The sequence below is a fragment of the Coregonus clupeaformis genome, chromosome 30 (genome assembly GCF_020615455.1).
Source record: "Coregonus clupeaformis isolate EN_2021a chromosome 30, ASM2061545v1, whole genome shotgun sequence".
Taxonomy (NCBI): domain Eukaryota; kingdom Metazoa; phylum Chordata; class Actinopteri; order Salmoniformes; family Salmonidae; genus Coregonus; species Coregonus clupeaformis.
The window spans coordinates 22,076,664-22,099,000 of NC_059221.1; the positions used below are offsets into that span (position 1 = coordinate 22,076,664).

General features: G+C 44.9%; 1 protein-coding gene across 1 annotated transcript in view; it reads left to right on the plus strand.

Moving 5' to 3' along the window:
* The first annotated feature begins 796 nt into the window (after window positions 1-796).
* Window positions 797-22,337, plus strand: part of LOC121545644 (lamina-associated polypeptide 2, isoforms beta/gamma) — a 43,721-nt gene continuing 22,180 nt past the window's right edge. The window contains exons 1-2 of the mRNA XM_041856364.2: window positions 797-850; window positions 2,752-2,924. Of these exons, the coding sequence (XP_041712298.1) occupies window positions 2,922-2,924 (3 nt within the window). The 5' untranslated portion in view covers window positions 797-850; window positions 2,752-2,921. The remainder of the gene's footprint in view (window positions 851-2,751; window positions 2,925-22,337) is intronic.

A 22,337-nucleotide genomic window follows, 5' to 3' on the forward strand; every position in this document is an offset into this window, starting at 1 on the left:
CTCTGCCAGTGATGGACTCTTAAAGAGGACAAAGAAGGAAGAAAGAAGGCCTGAACAAAGAATAGTGAAAAAGCTCTCTGAGGAATGAGGATACCAGGATTTTTCTGCATTGATTTGAGTCCCACTGCTTCTCAGACATGTTTCATTTGCCTGCTCTTTTCTTCCATGTAAATCCACTACGTTTCTGTGCTGGGAGAAGATATCAAAGTTCATGTCAATGTCGGCAGTTACAATGTAACAGATGAAACAAAATGTACAAAAAACCTTCCAACCCAGAGGTTGATAAACAAAGAATCTTTGGGAATATTCAGCAGCCACCCGCCACCTGCAAAGATCAACTGGAGTGCCAGGGTTGAAAGGAAGGGGACTCACACAATAGATGCCCCCCTACAACCCTCTTTTTTATCTTCTCCATCCAACATACATGGGCACACTGCCAACTCGAAATCTTAAGAACTCTCATTCAAAGAAACCCCCTTAAGAAGGGGATTTGTTTAAAGCCAGGACCCATTCTCTCTCCCAGTCCTTGTGTTTTCCCCATTTCATTTCCCCATAAGAGCGATTTTTGCTTGATTATTCTCCGACACTGCAACTGGGATTTCTAAAATTGCCACTCCAGCAGCGTTTCGTCAGATTTATGAATTTGTGAGTATTGTCAGCAATTGATCCTCCAAAGCTCTCCCTCTTTCCATTTTCATTCTGCTTTACTCCCTCTGTCTCCACTCCACTTTCTCCTCCAGCTCACACATTAACTCCTCCCCCCACTACCCATTGTCTCTCTATACAGTATCAGTGAGGGGATGCCATTCTCGCTCCAGCGTGGACACAGCCAGAGGAGGAGGAAATGGAGGTAAGTGAGAGATTTATTACATAGAATAAATCAGTCCATCAGTAAACTGTGGGCTATGCCATTATTTTGTATTTTAACTGTATGTATAAACTAATTGTCCATTCATTGGTCATTGTTTTCTGAATGAAAGGCAGTTTCAAACAAGAGGATCTTACAGTTGTTCTGCTGCTTACAGAATGCAGTGTTTGCCTGTGATAGTGACTGTGTAGGCTGACAGTAGTAGGTGCATTTGTATTGAATGAATAATGGGTTGTAATGTGACTGGCTGGACATTTGGGTGCTGTCCCTTATTCCTGTGTAATTGGGAAACAAGTAAATACCTCTGTGAGATGGTTTTGGTTTAAATCACAGAGTTTAAAACGCAACTGCAAATGGTGGAATGTATCATATCCTGCATTGTAATAGTGAAGGGCCCCATAAAATGCAACCCAGAACCTCTGTACTTAGAATGTCTATTTTTCTATTTTCTATTTTGTTTTGTCCATTACTCAATAGACAGAGAAATACACACCTGGTATGTGATTACATTACACACAGACATATATTACAAGCACATGGACATACACATCTGGTGTGTGAGACAGTGTGACAATTACTCCAATTGGCTCCCAGTAGAGATTAAACGTTGTAGGATGTTTGGGATTAGTGCTAATCCTGCTCCCTGAGATTCAATTTATCGCCTGGCCAGTGTCTGACACACACAGCAAAGCAGAGCAGAGGCCTTGCTAATTTATGCCTGGACATGCATCAGTAGGCTCCCTGGAGTTAAGGGATCTGGAGGAGGGGGCCAGAGGGGCCTGTCAAGCCAGGGTTTGAATTGGGTGTCTGGGGAAAGCAGACATTAGGGGTGTGAGAGCTCACTGCCTTCCAATAAAGTGAGCAGGGAATATTCTCACCAATAATAGCCATCTAATGTCTGCGGCCCAAATTAATGTTCACCCTGGCTGGCTGGGAGACTATTAGAACAGAATAATAATGAGATGGCAGGCAAGATGGTAAGTTACTTGGCCAGAAGAACATTGTCATAGAATGTTAGGTACTGTAGGACCTTCATATCTAAATAATTAAATCCAGGAACATATGACAGGGCAAATCAAACTCTGAATGTACTGTAGCCTTAGCTCTGTTGCATCTTGGCCTGTACTCTTCCTGTCCTAAGAGGGCCTAGCTGTTTTGTATCTATAATGCAGCCATATACAACCCCCATATGGTGTTGAAGTGCAGGTTTATAATCTTCATACCCTCTTTGTGTTTTGTCTGAATAACTTGAGGCTGGCTAACACATAAGCCCTGCTCTGCAGTGGACAGTCACAGCCCTACAGGAAGCTTTGAGTTCAAAGAAGAAGAAAAAACTGCTTGCCTCAATGGGTCTTTTGTTGTTTGAGTTGGATACACAGCAAGCACCAGAAACCCTGAACACTGACTGACAAATACCTGGCCCCCCTGTGCCTCAAATACCTCAGCTTTGCACTCGATACAATGTCAACAAATACTCCCTCTGTCCTCCTCAGTTGCCCATTTTCTTCCCTGAGACTAGATCATCCAAGCTTTTTATGTTTCTCCTGAGTGGCGCAGTGGTCTAAGGCACTGCATCGCAGTGCTAACTGTGCCACTAGATCCTGGTTCGAATCCAGGTTCTGTCGCAGCCGGCCGCGACCGGGAGACTCATGGGCGGCGCACAATTGGCCCAGCGTCGTCCAGGGTAGGGGAGGGAATGGCCGGCAGGGATGTAGCTCCGTTGATAGAGCATGGCGTTTGCAACGCCAGGGTTGTGGGTTCGATTCCCACGGGGGGCCAGTATAAAAAAATATGTATTCACTAACTGTAAGTCGCTCTGGATAAGAGCGTCTGCTAAATGACTAAAATGTAAAATGTAAATATGTTTTGTACTTTTTCCTCAGCAGAGATGGCCAGCTTGATTGACCCAAAAAAAAGTGTACAGGGGAACGTTTCTGACTGGTACAGACCAATAGAAACATTGGGGGAAGGGGAGAGTTAACAGTGATTATGAGTTAACAGTGATTTACGTAAGCGTTTCAGTCAGAAGAGCTGCACAGAAGACATCGCACTAATGGTAAGTATAGTTCGCCCCTTCGTTAAATAATGTGTTCGGATGTCTATCTCTATGTATTTTGGGTATGCGATATAGGGAATTGGTTTGTAACTGAAAAAAAATCCTTTCTATTGCATTGTTTTTTATTATTTTGTGTGCAAATCTTTTCTCGCTGATTGGGGATAATGTTGTGTTGGACTTATCCTGGAAAACCCAGTTAGGCTACCAGTTTTGATTGAACAAGGCCAAGAGTCTCTGAAAACAGCATACAGTGCCTTACATACAGTCCACATTTTGTTGTGTTACAAGGTGGGATTAAAATGGATTTAATTGTAATTTTTTGTCAACAATCTACACAAAATTGTCAAAGTGGAAGACAAATTCTAACATTAGTAAAACATTTATGAAAAATAAAACAGTAATATATCTTGATTAGATAAGTATTAAACCCCTGAGTCAATACATTTTAGAATCACCTTTGCCAGCGATTACAGCTGTGAGTCTTTCTGGGTAAGTATCAAAGAGCTTTGCACACCTGGAGTGTACAATAGTTACACATTCTTAAAAAAATTCATCAAGCTCTGTCAAGTTGGTTGTTGATCATTGCTAAACAGCCATTTCCAAGTCTTGCCATTTAAGTACTGTAAAAACTGTAACTAGGCCACTCAGGAACATTCAATGTCTTCTTGGTTGTAACGATCCCGGCAGTCTGAGTCGGGTCCTGTCTGTGGACTAGTTTTTCTGCTCGTGATCTCCAGTTTCCCGAGGGTTCTGGAACGCTCCGGGGAGCTCTCTTGATTTCCGCACCTGCATCCCATCAGCAATCTGCACACCTGGTCCTGATCATCACCCTTCTTAGGCTCTGGCCTAACATCCATTCCCTGCCGGATCGTTAGCCATGAACAGTAGGTTTACCAGAGTATCAGTCTTAGAGCTTCTAGCGTTAGTTTTGTTGTTTTGCACCTTGTTGGTTTGTTGTTTACTTACCTCCGTTTTGTTCCATCTGCAGTCACTCGTCCGGAACCTTCATCCAACCTCTGCCTGGTGGTCGGCGGCTGCCGAGCCATGATTGGATCAACCACTGCACCCCCAACAACTAATCAACGCCGCCCGCTCTGTTCCCTGGATTATTCAGCATCACTCTTGAATTTGTAAATAAACACTCACCTTCGTTTCAACTTACCTTGTCCTGGTCTGCTTCTGGGTTCTGGCTTTGTAACTCGTGACAGAACGATCCGGCCAGTATGAACCCAGCGGACCTGGACTCTGTTCGCCATGCCATTACCCATCAGGAGAAGATGTTGGGCCATCATAGCACGGAGCTACAGGAGATCGTGTTGGCAGTTCGGAACCTTTCTACCGGTCTGACGGAGGTCCAGAACCAGCGCAAGTTTCCGGTGGAGGATCCACTACCGGTTTCACCCATCTCGCCTGCCGCGTCTGGAGCGGTGTCCTTCCGTGAGCCCAAGGTTCCGACGCCGGATAAATATGAGGGGGAGCTGGGAAGATGCCGTTCTTTCCTTATGCAGTGTGGGTTAGTGTTCGATCTACAGCCCTACTCTTATGCCACAGACAAGGCTAGGATAGCCTTTGTGATTGAGTTGCTGCGTGGTCGAGCGCTGGAGTGGGCTTCAGCCGTTTGGGAACGACAAGACCCCTGCATGGCTTCATACCAGGGGTTCACGGCCGAGATGAGGAAGCTTTTCGACCATTCCGTCCGAGGAGGGACGCAGCTAGGCGCCTGTTTTCGCTTCACCAAGGAACTCGCAGCGTGGCCGACTTCGTGATCGAGTTCAAGACGTTGGCTGTGGAGAGTGGGTGGAATGAGGAGTCTTTGCAAGCGGCCTTTTACCAGGGTCTGTCGGAGCAGCTCAAGGATGAGTTGATCTCCTATCCGAGCCTAGTGACCTGGACAGCTTGGTAGCCTTGTCTATTCGGGTGGATAATCGAGTCCGAGAGCGAAGGAGGGAGAAGCAATGGGGGTCCGTCCAATCGATCAGCTTCTCAGGTTCCAGTCGGGTCGGGGATTGGACCAGAATACGTCGATCATCGTCCACCACACAGGGTTAGTGGAGAGGTCCTGTCTCCCGATTCGGAACCAATGCAAGTAGGGCGGCACGGGTTAACCAAGGAGGAACGCCAACTCAGACGTAGGACTAACTGTTGCCTCTACTGTGGTGGTTCGGGACATTACCTCGCCACCTGTTCCCGGCGGTCGTCAAACTGCGCGGCTCGCTAAAGTTGGGAGGACTTTTAGCGAGCCAGTTTCGACCTCTCAATACCTCTGTCAGACCCCGTTTCCCGGCTACCCTTGTGAACAGGAATCAGAGCTTAGCGATTAACGCTTTATCGATTCAGGTGCCGATGGAAGCTTTCTTGATGCCGAGTTGGTGGAACAGCTGGGGCTTTCCAAGGAGCAATTGCCGGAAGCCATTGAAGCGACCACTCTGAACGGCAGTAGTCTGGCACGTATCACGATGAGGACTGAACCGGTTAAGATGCTGTTGTCGGGGAATCATTCGGAGATGATTTCATTCTTCATTCTGCCGTCTTCCCATGTTCCTCTGGTCCTTGGATACCCCTGGCTGAAGGAACACAATCCCACGTTCGATTGGGTGACGGGCAAGGTAACGAGTTGGAGCCTTGATTGTCATGCTAACTGTCTCAAGACTGCCTGTCCCCATTCGGTTCCCAGTCAGGTGATTGAGGCTAAACCCCCAGATTTGTCCCTGGTTCCCGAGACATATCACGATTTGGGGGAAGTGTTCAGTAAGCAGAAGGCTCTGTCACTCCCTCCCCACCGACCATATGATTGTGCCATCAACCTGTTCCCTGGAGCTGTCTACCCCAAAGGAAGGTTATACAGTATCTCCCGCCCTGAACGTGAGGCTTTGGAGACCTACATCAAGGAGTCCCTAGCTGCTGGTCTCGTTCGTCCCTCGTCATCACCCCTGGGGGCAGGATTCTTCTTTGTGGGTAAGAAGGATGGCTCTCTTCGACCGTGTATTGATTATCGGGGGTTGAATGACATCACGGTCAAGAACAAGTATCCCCTGCCCTTGATGAGTTCTGCCTTCGACTCTTACAGGGTGCTACGGTGTTCACCAAGCTAGACCTACGCAATGCGTATCACATGGTCCGGATCAGAGAGGGAGACGAGTGGTTGACGGGTTTCAATACACCGATGGGTCACTTCGAGTATCAGGTGATGCCGTTTGGATTGACCAATGCTCCAGCGGTATTCCAGAGTATGGTGAACGACGTCCTGAGAGATATGATCGGTCTCTTTGTGTTTGTTTATCTGGATGACATTCTGATCTTCTCGAAGGAACCTTCCGACCACGTCCAGCATGTCCGGCAGGTTCTGCAGCGATTGTTGGAGAATCGCCTGTTCGTGAAGGCCGAGAAGTGCGAGTTTCACGCCCACACGACATCCTTTCTCGGGTACATCATCTCCAGGGGAGAGATTAGGATGGACCAGGAGAAGGTTAGAGCGGTTCTGGAATGGGCCCAGCCCGGTACGAGATTGCAGCTCCAGAGATTTTTGGGGTTTGCGAATTTCTACCGCAGATTCATCCGGGATTACAGCCGTGTGGCCGCTCCGTTAACTGCCTTGACTTCCAGTATCAGGAGCTTCAAGTGGAATCCGGAGGCGGATCGAGCGTTTCTGGATTTGAAGAGGCGATTCACCAACGCACCGATTCTCTCTCAACCGGACACGGCCCGTCAGTTCGTCGTTGAAGTGGACGCGTCTGATGTGGGAGTTGGCGCCATCCTGTCGCAGCGATGCTCCACGGACAGTAAACTCCATCCCTGCGCCTACTACTCGTCGCCTTTCGCCTGCGGAGAGGAATTACGATGTGGGTAACCGGGAGCTTCTCGCGGTGAAACTTGCCTTGGAGGAGTGGCGCCACTGGTTGGAGGGCGGAGCAACCGTTTATTGTCTGGACTGACCACAAGAATCTTGCTTACGTGCAATCGGCTAGACGTCTCAACTCCCGTCAGGCCAGGTGGGCGTTGTTTTTCGGACGATTCAATTTTTTCCCTGACGTTCCGACCTGGATCTAAGAACGGCAAGGCGGACGCCTTGTCTCGGATGTTCTCCAAGACGGAGGAGAGTGGGTCCAAGACCGAGACAATTCTCCCCGGAACTGCGTCGTGGGAGCTGTTAGGTGGAAGATTGAGGAGGAGGTGATGGCGGCCCTTCGGACGCAGCCCGGTCCCGGTAACGGTCCACCCGGTCGGTTGTTTGTGCCTGAGTCGGTTCGTCCCTGCGGTCCTCAAATGGTCCCACGCCAGCAAGATGGCTTGTCACCCTGGCGTGGCTCGGACGATGGCGTTTCTTCGCAGACGTTTTTGGTGGCCTGCCATGGCCGAGGATACTCGGGGTTATGTTGCTGCCTGTCCAGTGTGTGCGCAGAATAAGAGTACCAATCGGCCCAGCTCTGGACTACTTCACCCCCTTCCTATTCCCCGGCGACCATGGTCGCATCTGGCCCTGGACTTTGTCACTGGGTTGCCCGCTTCTGAGGGGAACACGGTCGTTCTGACTATCGTGGACAGATTCAGCAAGTTCGCCCACTTTGTGCCAATTGCCAAGCTTCCCTCTGCCTCGGAGACGTCCGAGATCCTGGTTAGGGAGGTTTTCAGGGTCCACGGTTTGCCCAGTGATATCGTTTCCGACCGTGGCCCTCAGTTTACATCTGCTGTCTGGAAGTCCTTCTGTTTGGCCATTGGAGCTACAGTCAGTCTCACATCTGGTTTTCACCCCCAATCTAATGGTCAGGCGGAGAGAGCCAACCAGAAGATGGAATCCACGCTACGCTGCCTGGCCTCTTCCAACCCCACCTCCTGGGTCTCTCAGTTGCCTTGGGTTGAGTATGCCCACAATACTCTCCCCTACATCTGCCACTGGGATGTCTCCCTTCCAGTGCCTGTATGGCTACCAACCTCCCTTGTTCCCTTCTCAGGAGAAGGAGCTCTCAGTGCCTTCTGTTCAGGCCCATATTCGTCGTTGCCACCGGACCTGGCATCGGGCCAGAAAGGCACTCCTTAGAGTTTCGGACCGGTATCAGCTCCAGGCGAATCGTCGCCGGATCCCCGCTCCCACCTATACCATCGGAGATAGGGTCTGGTTGGCCACACGGGATCTTCCTTTACGGACTGAGTCTAGGAAGTTGTTACCGAAGTTCATTGGTCCGTTTGTGGTGGAGAAGGTGATCAATCCGGTGGCAGTTCGACTCAAACTCCCGAGGACGCTCAGAGTCCATCCCACCTTTCATGTCTCCTGCCTCAAGCCTGTTTTCCTCAGTCCTCTGTTGCCTCCTCCGCCTCCTCCTCCTCCTCCTCGGATGATCGGAGGTGGTCCTGCCTACACGGTGCGACGCATCATGGATTCCAGACGGCGGGGCCGGGGTTTCCAGTATCTCGTGGACTGGGAGGGGTATGGTCCTGAAGAGAGGAGTTGGATTCCGCGGCGACAGATCCTAGATGCTGACCTCATCCGTGACTTCTACCGCCTCCATCCTGGCGCTCCGGGGAGTCCGCCCCGGTGGCGTTGGTCGGAGGGGGGGTACTGTAACGATCCCGGCAGTCTGAGTCGGGTCCTGTCTGTGGACTAGTTTTTCTGCTCGTGATCTCCAGTTTCCCGAGGGTTCTGGAACGCTCCGGGGAGCTCTCTTGATTTCCGCACCTGCATCCCATCAGCAATCTGCACACCTGGTCCTGATCATCACCCTTCTTAGGCTCTGGCCTAACATCCATTCCCTGCCGGATCGTTAGCCATGAACAGTAGGTTTACCAGAGTATCAGTCTTAGAGCTTCTAGCGTTAGTTTTGTTGTTTTGCACCTTGTTGGTTTGTTGTTTACTTACCTCCGTTTTGTTCCATCTGCAGTCACTCGTCCGGAACCTTCATCCAACCTCTGCCTGGTGGTCGGCGGCTGCCGAGCCATGATTGGATCAACCACTGCACCCCCAACAACTAATCAACGCCGCCCGCTCTGTTCCCTGGATTATTCAGCATCACTCTTGAATTTGTAAATAAACACTCACCTTCGTTTCAACTTACCTTGTCCTGGTCTGCTTCTGGGTTCTGGCTTTGTAACTCGTGACATTGGTAAGCATCTCCAGTGTATATTTGGCCTTGTATTTTAGGTTATTGTCCTGCTGAAAGGTGAATTTGTCTCCCAGTGTCTGGTGAAAAGCAGACTGAACAAGGTTTTCCTCTAGCATTTTGCCTGTGCTTACCTCTATTCCGTTTATTTTTATCCTAAAAATCTCCCTAGTCCTTGCCGATGAAAAGCATACCTATAACATGATGCAGTCACCACGATGCTTGAAAATAAGAAGAGTGGTACTCAGTGATGTGTTGTATTGGATTTGCCCCAAACATAACGGTTTCTATTCAGGACATGAAGTTCATTTCTTTGCCAAATTTTTTGCAGTTTGCAAACAGGATGCACGTTTTGGAATATTTTTATTCTGTACAAGCTTCCTTCTTTTCACTCTGTCATTTAGGTTAGTATTTTGGAGTAACTACAATGTTGTTGATCCATCCTCATTGTTGTCCTATCACAGCCATTAAACTCTGTAATGGTTTTAAAGTCACCATTGGCCTCATGGTTAAATCCATGAGCGGTTTCCTTCCTCTCTGGCAACTGAAGGACACCTGTATCTAGTGACTGTGTGTATTGATACACCATCCAAAGTGTACTTAATAACTTCACCATGCTCAAAGGGATATTCCATGTCTGCTTTTTTACTTTATTTACCCATCTACCAATAGGTGCCCTTATTTGCGAGGCATTGCAAAACCTCCCTGGTCTTTGTGGTTGAATCTGTGCTCGACTGAGTGACCTTACAGATAATTGTATGTGTGGGGTACAGAGATGAGGTAGTCATAAAAAAAAATGGTTAAACACTATTATTGCACACAGAGTGAGTTTATGCAACTTATTATGTGACTTGTTAAACTCATTTTTATTAATGAATTTATTTAGGCTTGCCATAACAAATGGGTTGAATACTTATTGACTCAGGACATTTCAGCTTTTCATTTTGTATTAATTTGTAAAATTGTCTGAAAACATAATTCCACGTTGACATTATGGAATATTGTGTGTAGGCCAGTGACACAAAATCTCAATTTAATCCATGTTCAATTCAGGCTGTAATACAACAACATTTGGAAAAAGTCAAGGGGTGTAAATACTTTCTGAAGGCACTGTAACTTAAATGGGCAGACTTATGTTCATGCAACGAAAGCTTATCATCCTGTTCCCAATCCCAAATACTGCCTCTATCTGTTTGCACAAAGATTTAGTTAATTGCCCCAATCTGCTTAGTTCTCTGGGTCTCAGTCATGAATGAATCAATGCTGAGGTCATTTTCCAATCCTTTGTCAGTGGTTCCAAAAGTCAGGAAGAGGCCCGCCACTGAACAGAAATTACTGTTTATGTAAACCTTCTTGTATTCACTGCTTCCCTTTAAAAAAAACTTTTGATAAACCTTTTCCCTTCAGACACTGACTGAAAGCAGTGTTTTTTTCCCCATCAAAGATTATTTCTGTAATTGCCTTGGGAATGAAATATCTTGCAGATAGAAGGATATTTTAGACTGAAGCACCGAATAAGGATCGCTGCCTAGTATTTGAGTTTCGTCCGTCAAAAACACAATTCTTGTTCGTTCACTGAGGGATCAGTTGAAAAAAGAAAATAATAAAAAGATACTATCATGTAATTCCTCCGAGGCCCCAGTTGAATACTACCAGTTCAGTTCCTTTGGTTAATTATTCATGGAGATGTGAGTTTTAAATCCTGAGCACTGCCTCCCTGCAACCTGCCCTGATTATTTCTATTTTTCAGCGTCTAATATCAAAATCATAAGTGTCTCACATGGCATTAAACATATTGCTGCATATCATTTGGGAAGCAAATAAACAAAATACGCACATTGGGACTATTTAGTAGTTTGTTGTTTTCCCTGATCATTTAGCCACGCCTGTGTTCTATGGCTTTCTATTCCTATGTGATTTCTCTCTGGTATGTCATGTAGGGTTTAAAGCCATTGGGTACAGAGTGAAAATGCAACAAGGGTACCGACTGTATCCTAAACATAGACCATGAGGAAGGAATATCACTTTGCCGATCACTTGCAAAAATTCATAGCCCCTTTAATTATTGTACTTTATTACTTATTGATTAATAACCATAGCTATCACAATATAGTGTCTCAAAATCAAAAATAGACTCATCATATCAATTAAATGAAAATAGCAAAGTATTATTTTTATGTCAGAAAATGTAACTAATCAGCTGTCCATCATTTAGGTATAGAAGATGTTTCTGCTTTAGGCTATCCTTTTTGTTGTAATCTTTGCAGTTTTAAAGCCAGTGTCCTGCAATTCTACACATTTTGCCTAGACTTATGCCATGTTAATGATATCTAAGTGAGAGTGACTAACAAAATCAATGGGGCCCCCCTGGAGGTCAGGGCCCCTGGGCACATGCCCTGCGTTTCCAGTCAGTATTCAGCCATGATTACTACAAGTTTAGATAGCTGGCTAGACTAACTTACTAATTTAAAAATTATTAGCTGACATGGCTAATTGAGTGACTGTCAGTGGCTGACATAACATGAGAAAAACTGCTGATGCACAACCAAATTTCGACATCGCACCTTGTGTATTCCACTATTCTACCCCTCGCGTTTGGGAACCACTGCACTAGAGGGTACAGCCTACCTCTCGAACCTGGTAGACCAATAAGTATCCGCTCATTTCTTCTGCAGGCATGAATGGATGTTCAAGCCTCCATATTCTCTTTGTGCCAGCCTAAAAGACAGAAAAAGACAGGAAAAATGTATGGAGGGACCCGAGAATATGGAAAACGACTGGGCCAGAAGTAGGTTATCAATGCTGTGGAAATTAATAACATAACAAATGCCTCTGTAGTGAAAATGTGAAAATGTTTCAGCATAGGCCTATCTATTTCTGGAACAACATCACAAATTGTAAGCATGCTAGTAGTTACCAGGCACATGCACAGATATAGATCTACCAGTCTCCAAAGTGCCCTTTTGGGTGGTGGTATACTCTTTTTGTCATTGTTGTTTGAAACCCACTGCCCGCAAGTTGTCATGACCTCGTGGAGTTCGCCACCCTGTCTGTTGGTTGCACCTGTTGATCTGCGCTGTTCGAAGCTTGTGCGCCTAATGATATTATATACAGTGCCTTCGGAAAGTTTTCAGACCCTTTGACTTTTTCCACATTTTGTTACGTTACAGCCTTATTCTAAAATTGATTTTTAAAAAATTTATCCTTAGCAATCTACATACAATACCCCATAATGACAAAGCGAAAACAGGTTTTTAGAAATGTTTGCTCATTTATATTTAAAAAAACTGAAATACCTTATTTACATAAGTATTCAGACACTTTGCTATGAGACTCGGAATTGAGCTCAGGTGCATCCTGTTTCCATTGATCATCCTTGAGATGTTTCTACAACTTGATTGGAGTCCACCTGTGGTAAATTCAATTGATTGGACATGATTTGGAAAGGCACACACCTGTTTATATGAGGTCCCACAGTTGACAGTGCATGTCAGAGCAAAAACCAAGCCATGAAGTTGAAGGAATTGCTGTAGAGCTCCGAGACAGGATTGTGTCGAGACACAGATCTGGGGAAGGGTACTGAAAAATGTCTGCAGCATTGAAGGTCCCCAAGAACACATTGGCCTCCATCATTCTTAAATGGAAAAAGTTTGGAACCACCAAGACTATTCCTAGAGCTGGCCGCCCTGCCAAACTGAGCAATCAGGGGAGAAGGGCCTTGGCTAGGGAGATGACCAAGAACCCGATGGTTACTCTGAAAGAGCTCCAGAGTTCCTCTGTGGAGATGGGAGAACCTTTCAGAAGGACAACCATCTCTGCAGCACTCCACTGTTAGATTAATTTGTATTTTAAGAATAATGACTAAAGGATTTCACCCCAAATACAGTATAAATGTGTGAACGGTGTTAGAGTTATAATGTAGTGGCAACCCACTAACAGAGGGGGGCGGGACTAAACATTCCAGGGTGAAGGGGACTGAGAAAACGGGTTACAAAAAGCCTCCTAAAGGTGGGCGGAGCAAAGTGTCTTTGTGTGTCAAGGGGTATAAAACAGGAGTGTATGGGTTTTGGCGCCAGAGCTCTCCATGAATAAAAATACAGATCATTCTTGCTGGTTGTGGACCTTGAATAATTTATGATTAAAACCAGAGCCTTACAACCTCTGGTAATGATTCAAGCTTAGGTTGAATTAGAGATAGAAATTCTCGTGACAGTGGTCCTTCGAGCCGGATCTTAAATACGTCTTTGTCGTTCTAAGGACACCGAAACCATGCACGGGCGGGTGATTGCATCCGTGGAGAATAGTCCTGGCCTTCAACGTTAAGGTTATAAACAGGCCGGTGATTACTCTTATGAACGATAAAGACGTTAACGAGTTTGAAAAAGCATTTAAATCCAAACTGCAAGGAAAAGGTCAGTAATTTTTATTCATGGTTTTTGGTGAAATGATTTGAACTTGTATGAGAATAGTAATTATTGTGGAGGGCAGAGAATAGTTACCAAAATCTCATAAGAGAATTAAAAGGGAGGGGGTCTGAAATGACTCAAGGTGAATGGCCATCACCAAAATAAACGAGTTAATATTGAGATTGTACGGGGTACAGTGTTACAATATAAACAGGAAGGGGGATAATTTTCGTTGTGTGCGATAGATACAGTGGGGAAAAAAAGTATTTAGTCAGCCACCAATTGTGCAAGTTCTCCCACTTAAAAAGATGAGAGAGGCCTGTAATTTTCATCATAGGTACACGTCAACTATGACAAACAAAATGAGATTTTTTTTCTCCAGAAAATCACATTTTAGGATTTTTAATGAATTTATTTGCAAATTATGGTGGAAAATAAGTATTTGATCACCTACAAACAAGCAAGATTTCTGGCTCTCACAGACCTGTAACTTCTTCTTTAAGAGGCTCCTCTGTCCTCCATCCATTGACAACAGAATATTTAAGGAAACGCGTAGCATGTAACAGAGTTACAGTGAATAACAGTTCTGTAACAGCTTCTTTTTACAAAGTAAAATTTAAAAGAGAATGGTATCAACCCGCAAGGCATGTGGTCAAATTATTTGCTGCTGATAAATAGGCATAACAAACTCATCATTACACTATTGCCTTTCTAAATTAAATCAGCATCTTCACCCTCCTTATCATTCAGTTAGGCCTAATTTAAATTAAATTGGTAAGTAAGGTGCACAATTATCGCCCATTCACCCATTTGTCATTAATTCAGTGAGGCGAGAGAGACGCATTAGCACCTGGCTGGGTACCATGTCCTACAGCACATTGTATTGGAGGGTTAAGTTGGGAATACAGTGGGGAAAAAAAGTATTTAGTCAGTCACCAATTGTGCAAGTTCTCCCACTTAAAAAGATGAGAGAGGCCTGTAATTTTCATCATAGGTACACGTCAACTATGACAGACAAATTGAGAAGAAAAAAATCCAGAAAATCACATTGTAGGATTTTTAATGAATTTATTTGCAAATTATGGTGGAAAATAAGTATTTGGTCACCTACAAACAAGCAAGATTTCTGGCTCTCACAGACCTGTAACTTCTTCTTTAAGAGGCTCCTCTGTCCTCCACTCGTTACCTGTATTAATGGCACCTGTTTGAACTCGTTATCAGTATAAAAGACACCTGTCCACAACCTCAAACAGTCACACTCCAAACTCTACTATGGCCAAGACCAAAGAGCTGTCAAAGGACACCAGAAACAAAATTGTAGACCTGCACCAGGCTGGGAAGACTGAATCTGCAATAGGTAAGCAGCTTGGTTTGAAGAAATCAACTGTGGGAGCAATTATTAGGAAATGGAAGACATACAAGACCACTGATAATCTCCCTCGATCTGGGTCTCCACGCAATATCTCACCCCGTGGGGTCAAAATGATCACAAGGTGAGCAAAACGGTGAGCAAAAATCCCAGAACCACATGGGGGGACCTAGTGAATGACCTGCAGAGAGCTGGGACCAAAGTAACAAAGCCTACCATCAGTAACACACTACGCCGCCAGGGACTCAAATCCTGCAGTGACAGACGTGTCCCCCTGCTTAAGCCAGTACATGTCCAGGCCCGTCTGAAGTTTGCTAGAGTGCATTTGGATGATCCAGAAGAGGATTGGGAGAATGTCATATGGTCAGATGAAACCAAAATATAACTTTTTGGTAAAAACTCAACTCATCGTGTTTGGAGGACAAAGAATGCTGAGTTGCATCCAAAGAACACCATACCTACTGTGAAGCATGGGGGTGGAAACATCGTGCTTTGGGGCTGTTTTTCTGCAAAGGGACCAGGACGACTGATCCGTGTAAAGGAAAGAATGAATGGGGCCATGTATCGTGAGATTTTGAGTGAAAACCTCCTTCCATCAGCAAGGGCATTGAAGATGAAACGTGGCTGGGTCTTTCAGCATGACAATGATCCCAAACACACCGCCCGGGCAACGAAGGAGTGGCTTCGTAAGAAGCATTTCAAGGTCCTGGAGTGGCCTAGCCAGTCTCCAGATCTCAACCCCATAGAAAATCTTTGGAGGGAGTTGAAAGTCTGTGTTGCCCAGCGACAGCCCCAAAACATCACTGCTCTAGAGGAGATCTGCATGGAGGAATGGGCCAAAATACCAGCAACAGTGTGTGAAAACCTTGTGAAGACTTACAGAAAATGTTTGACCTGTGTCATTGCCAACAAAGGGTATATAACAAAGTATTGAGAAACTTTTGTTATTGACCAAATACTTATTTTCCACCATAATTTGCAAATAAATTCATTAAGAATCCTACAATGTGATTTTCTGGAGAAAAAAAATCTAATTTTGTCTGTCATAGTTGACGTGTACCTATGATGAAAATTACAGGCCTCTCTCATCTTTTTAAGTGGGAGAACTTGCACAATTGGTGGCTGACTAAATACTTTTTTTCCCCACTGTACATTAAACAGGTCAAAAGTCACGTAAACAACTGGGGATTTGCTCTAACTCTGTCTGTTTCATGAAACTGGAGCAGTTACGACCTCTAGGTTACGGATAGTGTTAGCAAATGATCGTATAATGTTGTATACGTGTGAGACTTGATGATACATCGGAATACGTGATAATTGTTTCAATGAGGGACTGAATTAGATCGCGTGAGAAAAAATTGTTATCTGACCCCTTTCATGAAACGGGTTAGATAATTTAAATGGTTAATTACAAAAGCAGATCATAACATTGGCTCAAGAGACGCATTTAATAATAACTACTAGGAAAATAATTCTGGATTGAATTATTACTAAACGGGGGGATTTCTTATTTTTCCACCATGGGACATAAATATTCTAAAGAGGTCCGAGAATTAACGGGGGATGAAAGATATATGTTAGGAGGAGATCGAATAAATATGTTTTATGGATCCATTTGGGAGAAGAGGTATGGATTTATTGGGCATCTCGATGTGGAAAAGTTAAAAGTTATGATTAAGCAGATGCATGTTGTCACGCCCTGGCTCTGGGGACTCTAGTATGTTGAGCCAGGGTGTGAGTTTTCATTTGTTTATGTTCTAGTTGTTGTATATCTATGTTGGCCAGGGTGGCTCCCAATCAGAGAAGGCTGTAGCTCGTTGTCTCTGATTTGGAGTCATACTTAGGTAGCCGTTAGGCATTCATTATTTGTGGTTTCTTGTTCCGTGTTGGTTTGTTTATGTAACCAGGGACGTCACGTTTTCGTTTTGTTGTTTTGATCGTGTGATCATTCTAATAATAAAAATGTTCGCATTCAACGCGGCGCCTTGGTCCTCCTCTATGAATGACGATCGTGACAGAAGAAACCACCAAGATGTGACCAAGCAGCGTGTCCAGGAGCCATCGCCAGGGAGATCCCTAACAGATCTCCTTCGCCTCCTCGACTGGGTCAAGCCGAGTGAGGAAGAGAAGGGCTTGACATTGTGGCAGAAGGGCGAAAGGCTGGCGAGGGACATGGAGACCTGGTCCACGGGTAGGGGAGACGCCCAGAAAATGTTTAGGGGGGGGCTAACGCCGTGGACGACGGGCCAGCAGGAGACCGCGGCAGAGCGGCCCAGCGGATTGGCAGAGGAGGCCGCCAGGTTACGGGGGGCCACTGGTCGAAGAGGGGGTGGAAGATGTAGAGGCACGGCGAGAGGTACTGGCGTGTGTTGCCAGTCCGGTCCGGCCTGTTCCTGATCCCCACGTAGGGCCAGTGGTGTGTGTTCCCAGTACGGTCCGGCCTGTTCCTGCCACTCGCACCAAGTCTACGGTGCGCATCGCCAGCTCGGCCCGGCCCATTCCTGCTCCCCGCACCAAGTCAGTGGTGCGTTTCGTCAGCCCTGTCCGGCCCGTTCCTGCTCTCCGCACCAAGTCTGTGGTGCGCGTCGCCAGCCCAGTCCGGCCCATTCCTGCTCCCCCGCACCAAGTCTGTGGTGCGTTTCGTCCAGCCCTGTCCGGCCCGTTCCTGCTCTCCGCACCAAGTCTGTGGTGCGGCGTCGTCAGCCCGGCACGGCCCGCTTCCCTGCTCCCCGCACCAAGTCAGTGGTGCGCCCGTCAGCCCGGTCCGGCTCCGCTCCTGCTCCCCGCACCAAGTCAGTGGTGCGTTTCGTCAGCCCGGCTCGGCCCGCTCCTGCTCCCCACACCAAGCCAGTGGTGTGCGTCGCCAGTCCGGCACGGCCCGTGCCTGTTCCACCGGTGGCGGGTCCGGCACCGGTCAGGTGCTGCGTCACGCCGGAGCTAGAGCAATCGGCTCCACCAGTGTTCAGTTCAGCTCTGGTCAGCAGGGCCAGACCGGACCAGGGGTACTTTGGGGGGTTAGAGAAGGAGTGGGGGTCATGTCCGAGCCGGATCCGCCGCCGAGGCGGAGTGCCCATCCGGTCCCTCCCCTGTTGTGATTGGTTGGCGCGGTCGGAGTCCGCGCCTTTAGGGGGTACTGTCACGCCTGGCTCTGGGGACTCTAGTATGTTGAGCCAGGGTGTGAGTTTTCATTTGTTTATGTTCTAGTTGTTGTATATCTATGTTGGCCAGGGTGGCTCCCAATCAGAGACGGCTGTAGCTCGTTGTCTCTGATTGGGAGTCATACTTAGGTAGCCGTTAGGCATTCATTATTTGTGGTTTCTTGTTCCGTGTTGGTTTGTTTATGTAACCAGGGACGTCACGTTTTCGTTTTGTTGTTTTGATCGTGTGATCATTCTAATAATAAAAATGTTCGCATTCAACGCGGCGCCTTGGTCCTCCTCTATGAATGACGATCGTGACACATGTAAACTGTGGAACGGATTTGAAAAAACAGCGAGGGGAGGGGCTAGAGACAGCAAGGGTCTTTTTGAAGCGCGAAGGAGAGAGGAAGTGCTTTAACTGTAACAAAGAGGAATATTTGGCAAGGGAGTGTAAGGCCCCGTGTAAATACTGTAACAGAACAGGTCATAACCATCGTGACTGCAGGGTTAAAGGAAAGGGCAGTGTCGGAGATAGGACAGTCTATTTTTTGGTTCAACAGGTAAAATGTTTGAAGAAATGATTCGTGCCGATTAAGAATTGGCTAAAAACACCACGAAGCGATTATTTGAGAGGTACCTATAAATTTCCAACGATATATACGTATGAACTTTCTCACCCAAACGTAGACGTACGTCATGAGTGAGAAAGTAGAGAATATATACATTTGCATTTTTGGTCATTTGGCAGACGCTCTGGTCTGGAGCGACTTGCAGGAGCAGTGGGAGTTGGGTGCCTTGCTCGGGGGCACATCGGCAGATTTCTCGCCTGGTCGGCTCGGGGATTGGAGCCGGTGACCTCTCGGTTGCTGACACGGTGCTCTTGGTTACTGGGCTACCAGCCAGCCGATATGAGTTTAAGGTTGTGCCGTTGTTTGATTAGGTGATAAGGTTATGTGATAAGGTTTAAATGGGTAATCGGACCATAACTAAAGTGGTTATAGAAGTAATGTATAAATAGTAGAGAGCCAATAGAGGGTTCCATTGAACTATTATGTATTGTTGGGCATTTGAATGGCATAAGGTGAAATCTGTGTGTATGAGGGAATTCAACGGCTGGTGTGAATGATAACCGGATACTACTTAGTATTTGGTTGGTTAATGCTGAATGGAAGATTTGAGGCGTGGTTGGAGGGTAACTAGGAAGACGCACTTATTCAATGGGGAATGGGTGTAGGGAGAGAGAGTTTTTATGTGTATTAAAAGTTGCATTAGATAGCTTTAGTAGTATTCTAGATAGGTCTATGAAAATATGTTACAAGTACGAATGACATTATTTCCTAAGAAGGAAGATTTGTAGGGAAGGTCCCCGCGCCTCCCCCATAATGTAGGAAGGAGCAGGAGGGGGGGGGGGGTGAGAGACAGTACATAGTTCAGATGGTAGGAATGTCATTAAGTGTATGCTTATCAACAATATCAAGTATTTGTTTTATTGATTGGGGCCGAATCAGAGAGAACGGTTAAAGAGATTGAATGGCGAGCTGGAGTGGCGATAGAGCTGTGAAAATTGAGTTGAGGACAAAGGAGAATAATTTATGGCTCTGGTTGACGGGAAGAAAAAAAAATTGAGACAGTCCAGCCAGTTAGATTGAGCTAGAAACATTTCAAGTAGAGGGATAAAGACTTTACTGAAAGGAAGTGCTTTGATGAATTCAAATGGCATATTATATTATATTATTATTATATTGTATGAAAATAAATGGTGGATTCAAAAAATATATATATTTAGTTTTGTTACGTGAACAATGGGATATAATTTTTACTATTAGGATGATGGATTGAAAAAACATTGGTTATAATTATGAAGTTATTAAACAATAGGTTTACATTTTAAGAACATTAATGCAACAAGTTACAATGAGGAAAGGAATAGTAAATTGGGGAGATAAAGGGGAAAATAACTGAGTTGTATAATAATTTGAGGGAACATTACCATCGACATGCAGACTTCTCCAAAGTACATGAATGTAAACAGGAAGACAGTGAGACCATCAGCCAATACTTAGAGAGACTGATAAATGTATTTAACGCAAATAGTGGCATACCTGAGCCTCCCCAGGGGCAGGGAAATGATACTCTGTACCATCAGCAGCTAAAAATAGCATTCCTTAGTGGAATGAGACCAGAAATAAGCAGGAATATTAAGAGGACTTTAGTGGGATGGGGAACTACTTCGTTAGCCGAGGTCAAGAGATATGCAATCCATCATGAGCAGAATAGTAGACAGGATAGAGTAAGAAAAGAACAGAAGGGAGCAGAGTATTTAATGGCCACTCTAGGGGAAATAGCTGGTAGAGGTAGAACTCCAGAATAGAAGGGGAGAGAGATTTTCCTAGGGGGTGGATCAAATAATTGATAATGGATCATTTGAGATGAGATCACATGTAGCAGATTTAGGGTAATCAATTAAATAATCATTGTATACTCGAGGAATTTTGAGTGGTTTTATGGATTAGTTATGAGGAATTAGATTGATACAAAAATTATTGATGGGTTAGGACTGGGGATATCTGTATCATGTTTTGTGTGTACTACCATCTTTAGATTACTGATGGTAATTGAAGGTTAACAAAATGTATAACCAGGAGAAAGAGATTAGCTTATCTCATTGGAATGTTGCTAAGGGTGAGGGGGAGCAGTAGTGAAGTTAGGCAGTATTTAGGTAATAAAAGGGAGCTACCAAATTAAGTGGGGCCTGGCTATCTTTGATTGTTGTTTTTCAATTGGGTTTTTCAAATAAAAAAACAACACACTCAGCATGATGTTTATAAAGGGTTGTTATGTTGAATTTAGGGGATTTTCAACAGTTCATAGGTGGTGTTTACTATGCTGTGGGATGGAACGGTTTGTTGGGTGATATTTGAAATTAAAATTAATGCAATGAGCTGCAGTAATCAGAGGAATGTACAATCTAAGGCGAAACAGCTATTGCCTAGATCATTGATTTAGCAATAGGATCAGGAAGATAGGGACTAGAAAAAAAAAATAGATGAAGAATGATGAGCTTTTTGGTAATGATAGACTGCTGTAAAGCTTGGGTACTCCATTATGTACTGCATACTGGTAAATTAAGTGATCTTATCTATGGGAAGGCAATGGCAGCCCATGGTAAAATCATTTGGAACTCTAAGGAGGAAGAACAGTTTATGTTGTTGCTCTCTTCCCAAACAATCTTAGCTTTTCATACATATATCAGGGATGTTACCAAAATGGTAGAGAGTAAAGAGGGATATGACATTGGTCGTGATTTAAAGATGGTGAGGGTTTTTTTTTTTTGGTGGGCTATTAGATATAACTGGTTTAATCACGAACATAGAGGTTTTTATTCTTTGTTGCTAGGCAGAAGACTTAGGTGACCTAGGGTCGAAGTGCTTGCTCTTACTTCAATCCATGGCTGTCTTTTGTCTCTCTTCAAACATTGTGAAGAGAGCGGCACCAGGATTAAGCAGAGTTCAGGCTAAAACCTGTCTCTCCTTTGCTATCTTCTTGATTGATTACAGCAAGGAGGGGGGTTGTGTTAGGTTTGAAATATTTAAATATGGACTTGTCATGTCCAACAATCAGTCTTCAGGTCAAGGGGTGGAACAGAGTTTGAACTAAACATAAGTGTTTTTACAAGATAAGAGATTGATTGATTGGATTACTAATTGATTCTGAACTGAATGAAAGTCGAATTTAGCCGCCATAAAAGACAAAGGAAGTGGGAGGAGCAATAAAGAAGCAAAAGACAGTCTCAAAAATGAAAGGCATGGCAATTGGTTGATAAATTACCTAAGTGATTGTTTAGGTAGGTGGTAATATTGACACATGAGCAGAACTATGTGTCAAGAGGGGGGAAGAGGCTAATGGTAGGATTAAATAATATACGAAGGAGAGGACAAAATACTTTTTTTTTTTTTTTTCAATTTAAAGTTTTATTAAGTTTTCAATCAACCAACCAAACACATTCCACATTCACAGATGTGAATTAAAAAAAATAAAAATAATAATAATAATAACAAATTGTTTTATATATGTATATATATATACATACATATATATACATACATACATACATACATACATACATACATACATACATACATACACACACAAATAATAATTATAACAAAATTTAAATTATAGAACTTGCAGCAGCACTATCAAGGTTCTTATTAGCTATTTCCAGCCTTAGCTGAGATGACGAGCCAATAATTAGTTTTTAGGTTTTACAGCACCTTACACAACACGCATCTGCCCATCTCCCTGATTCCCCCATTCACTCTGTCCAATTTGAAATATAGTTGAGTAGTGGAGACCAGAGTCTATCAAACTTGGGCTGTCTCTTGTGGAGGTCATAAGTGAGCTTT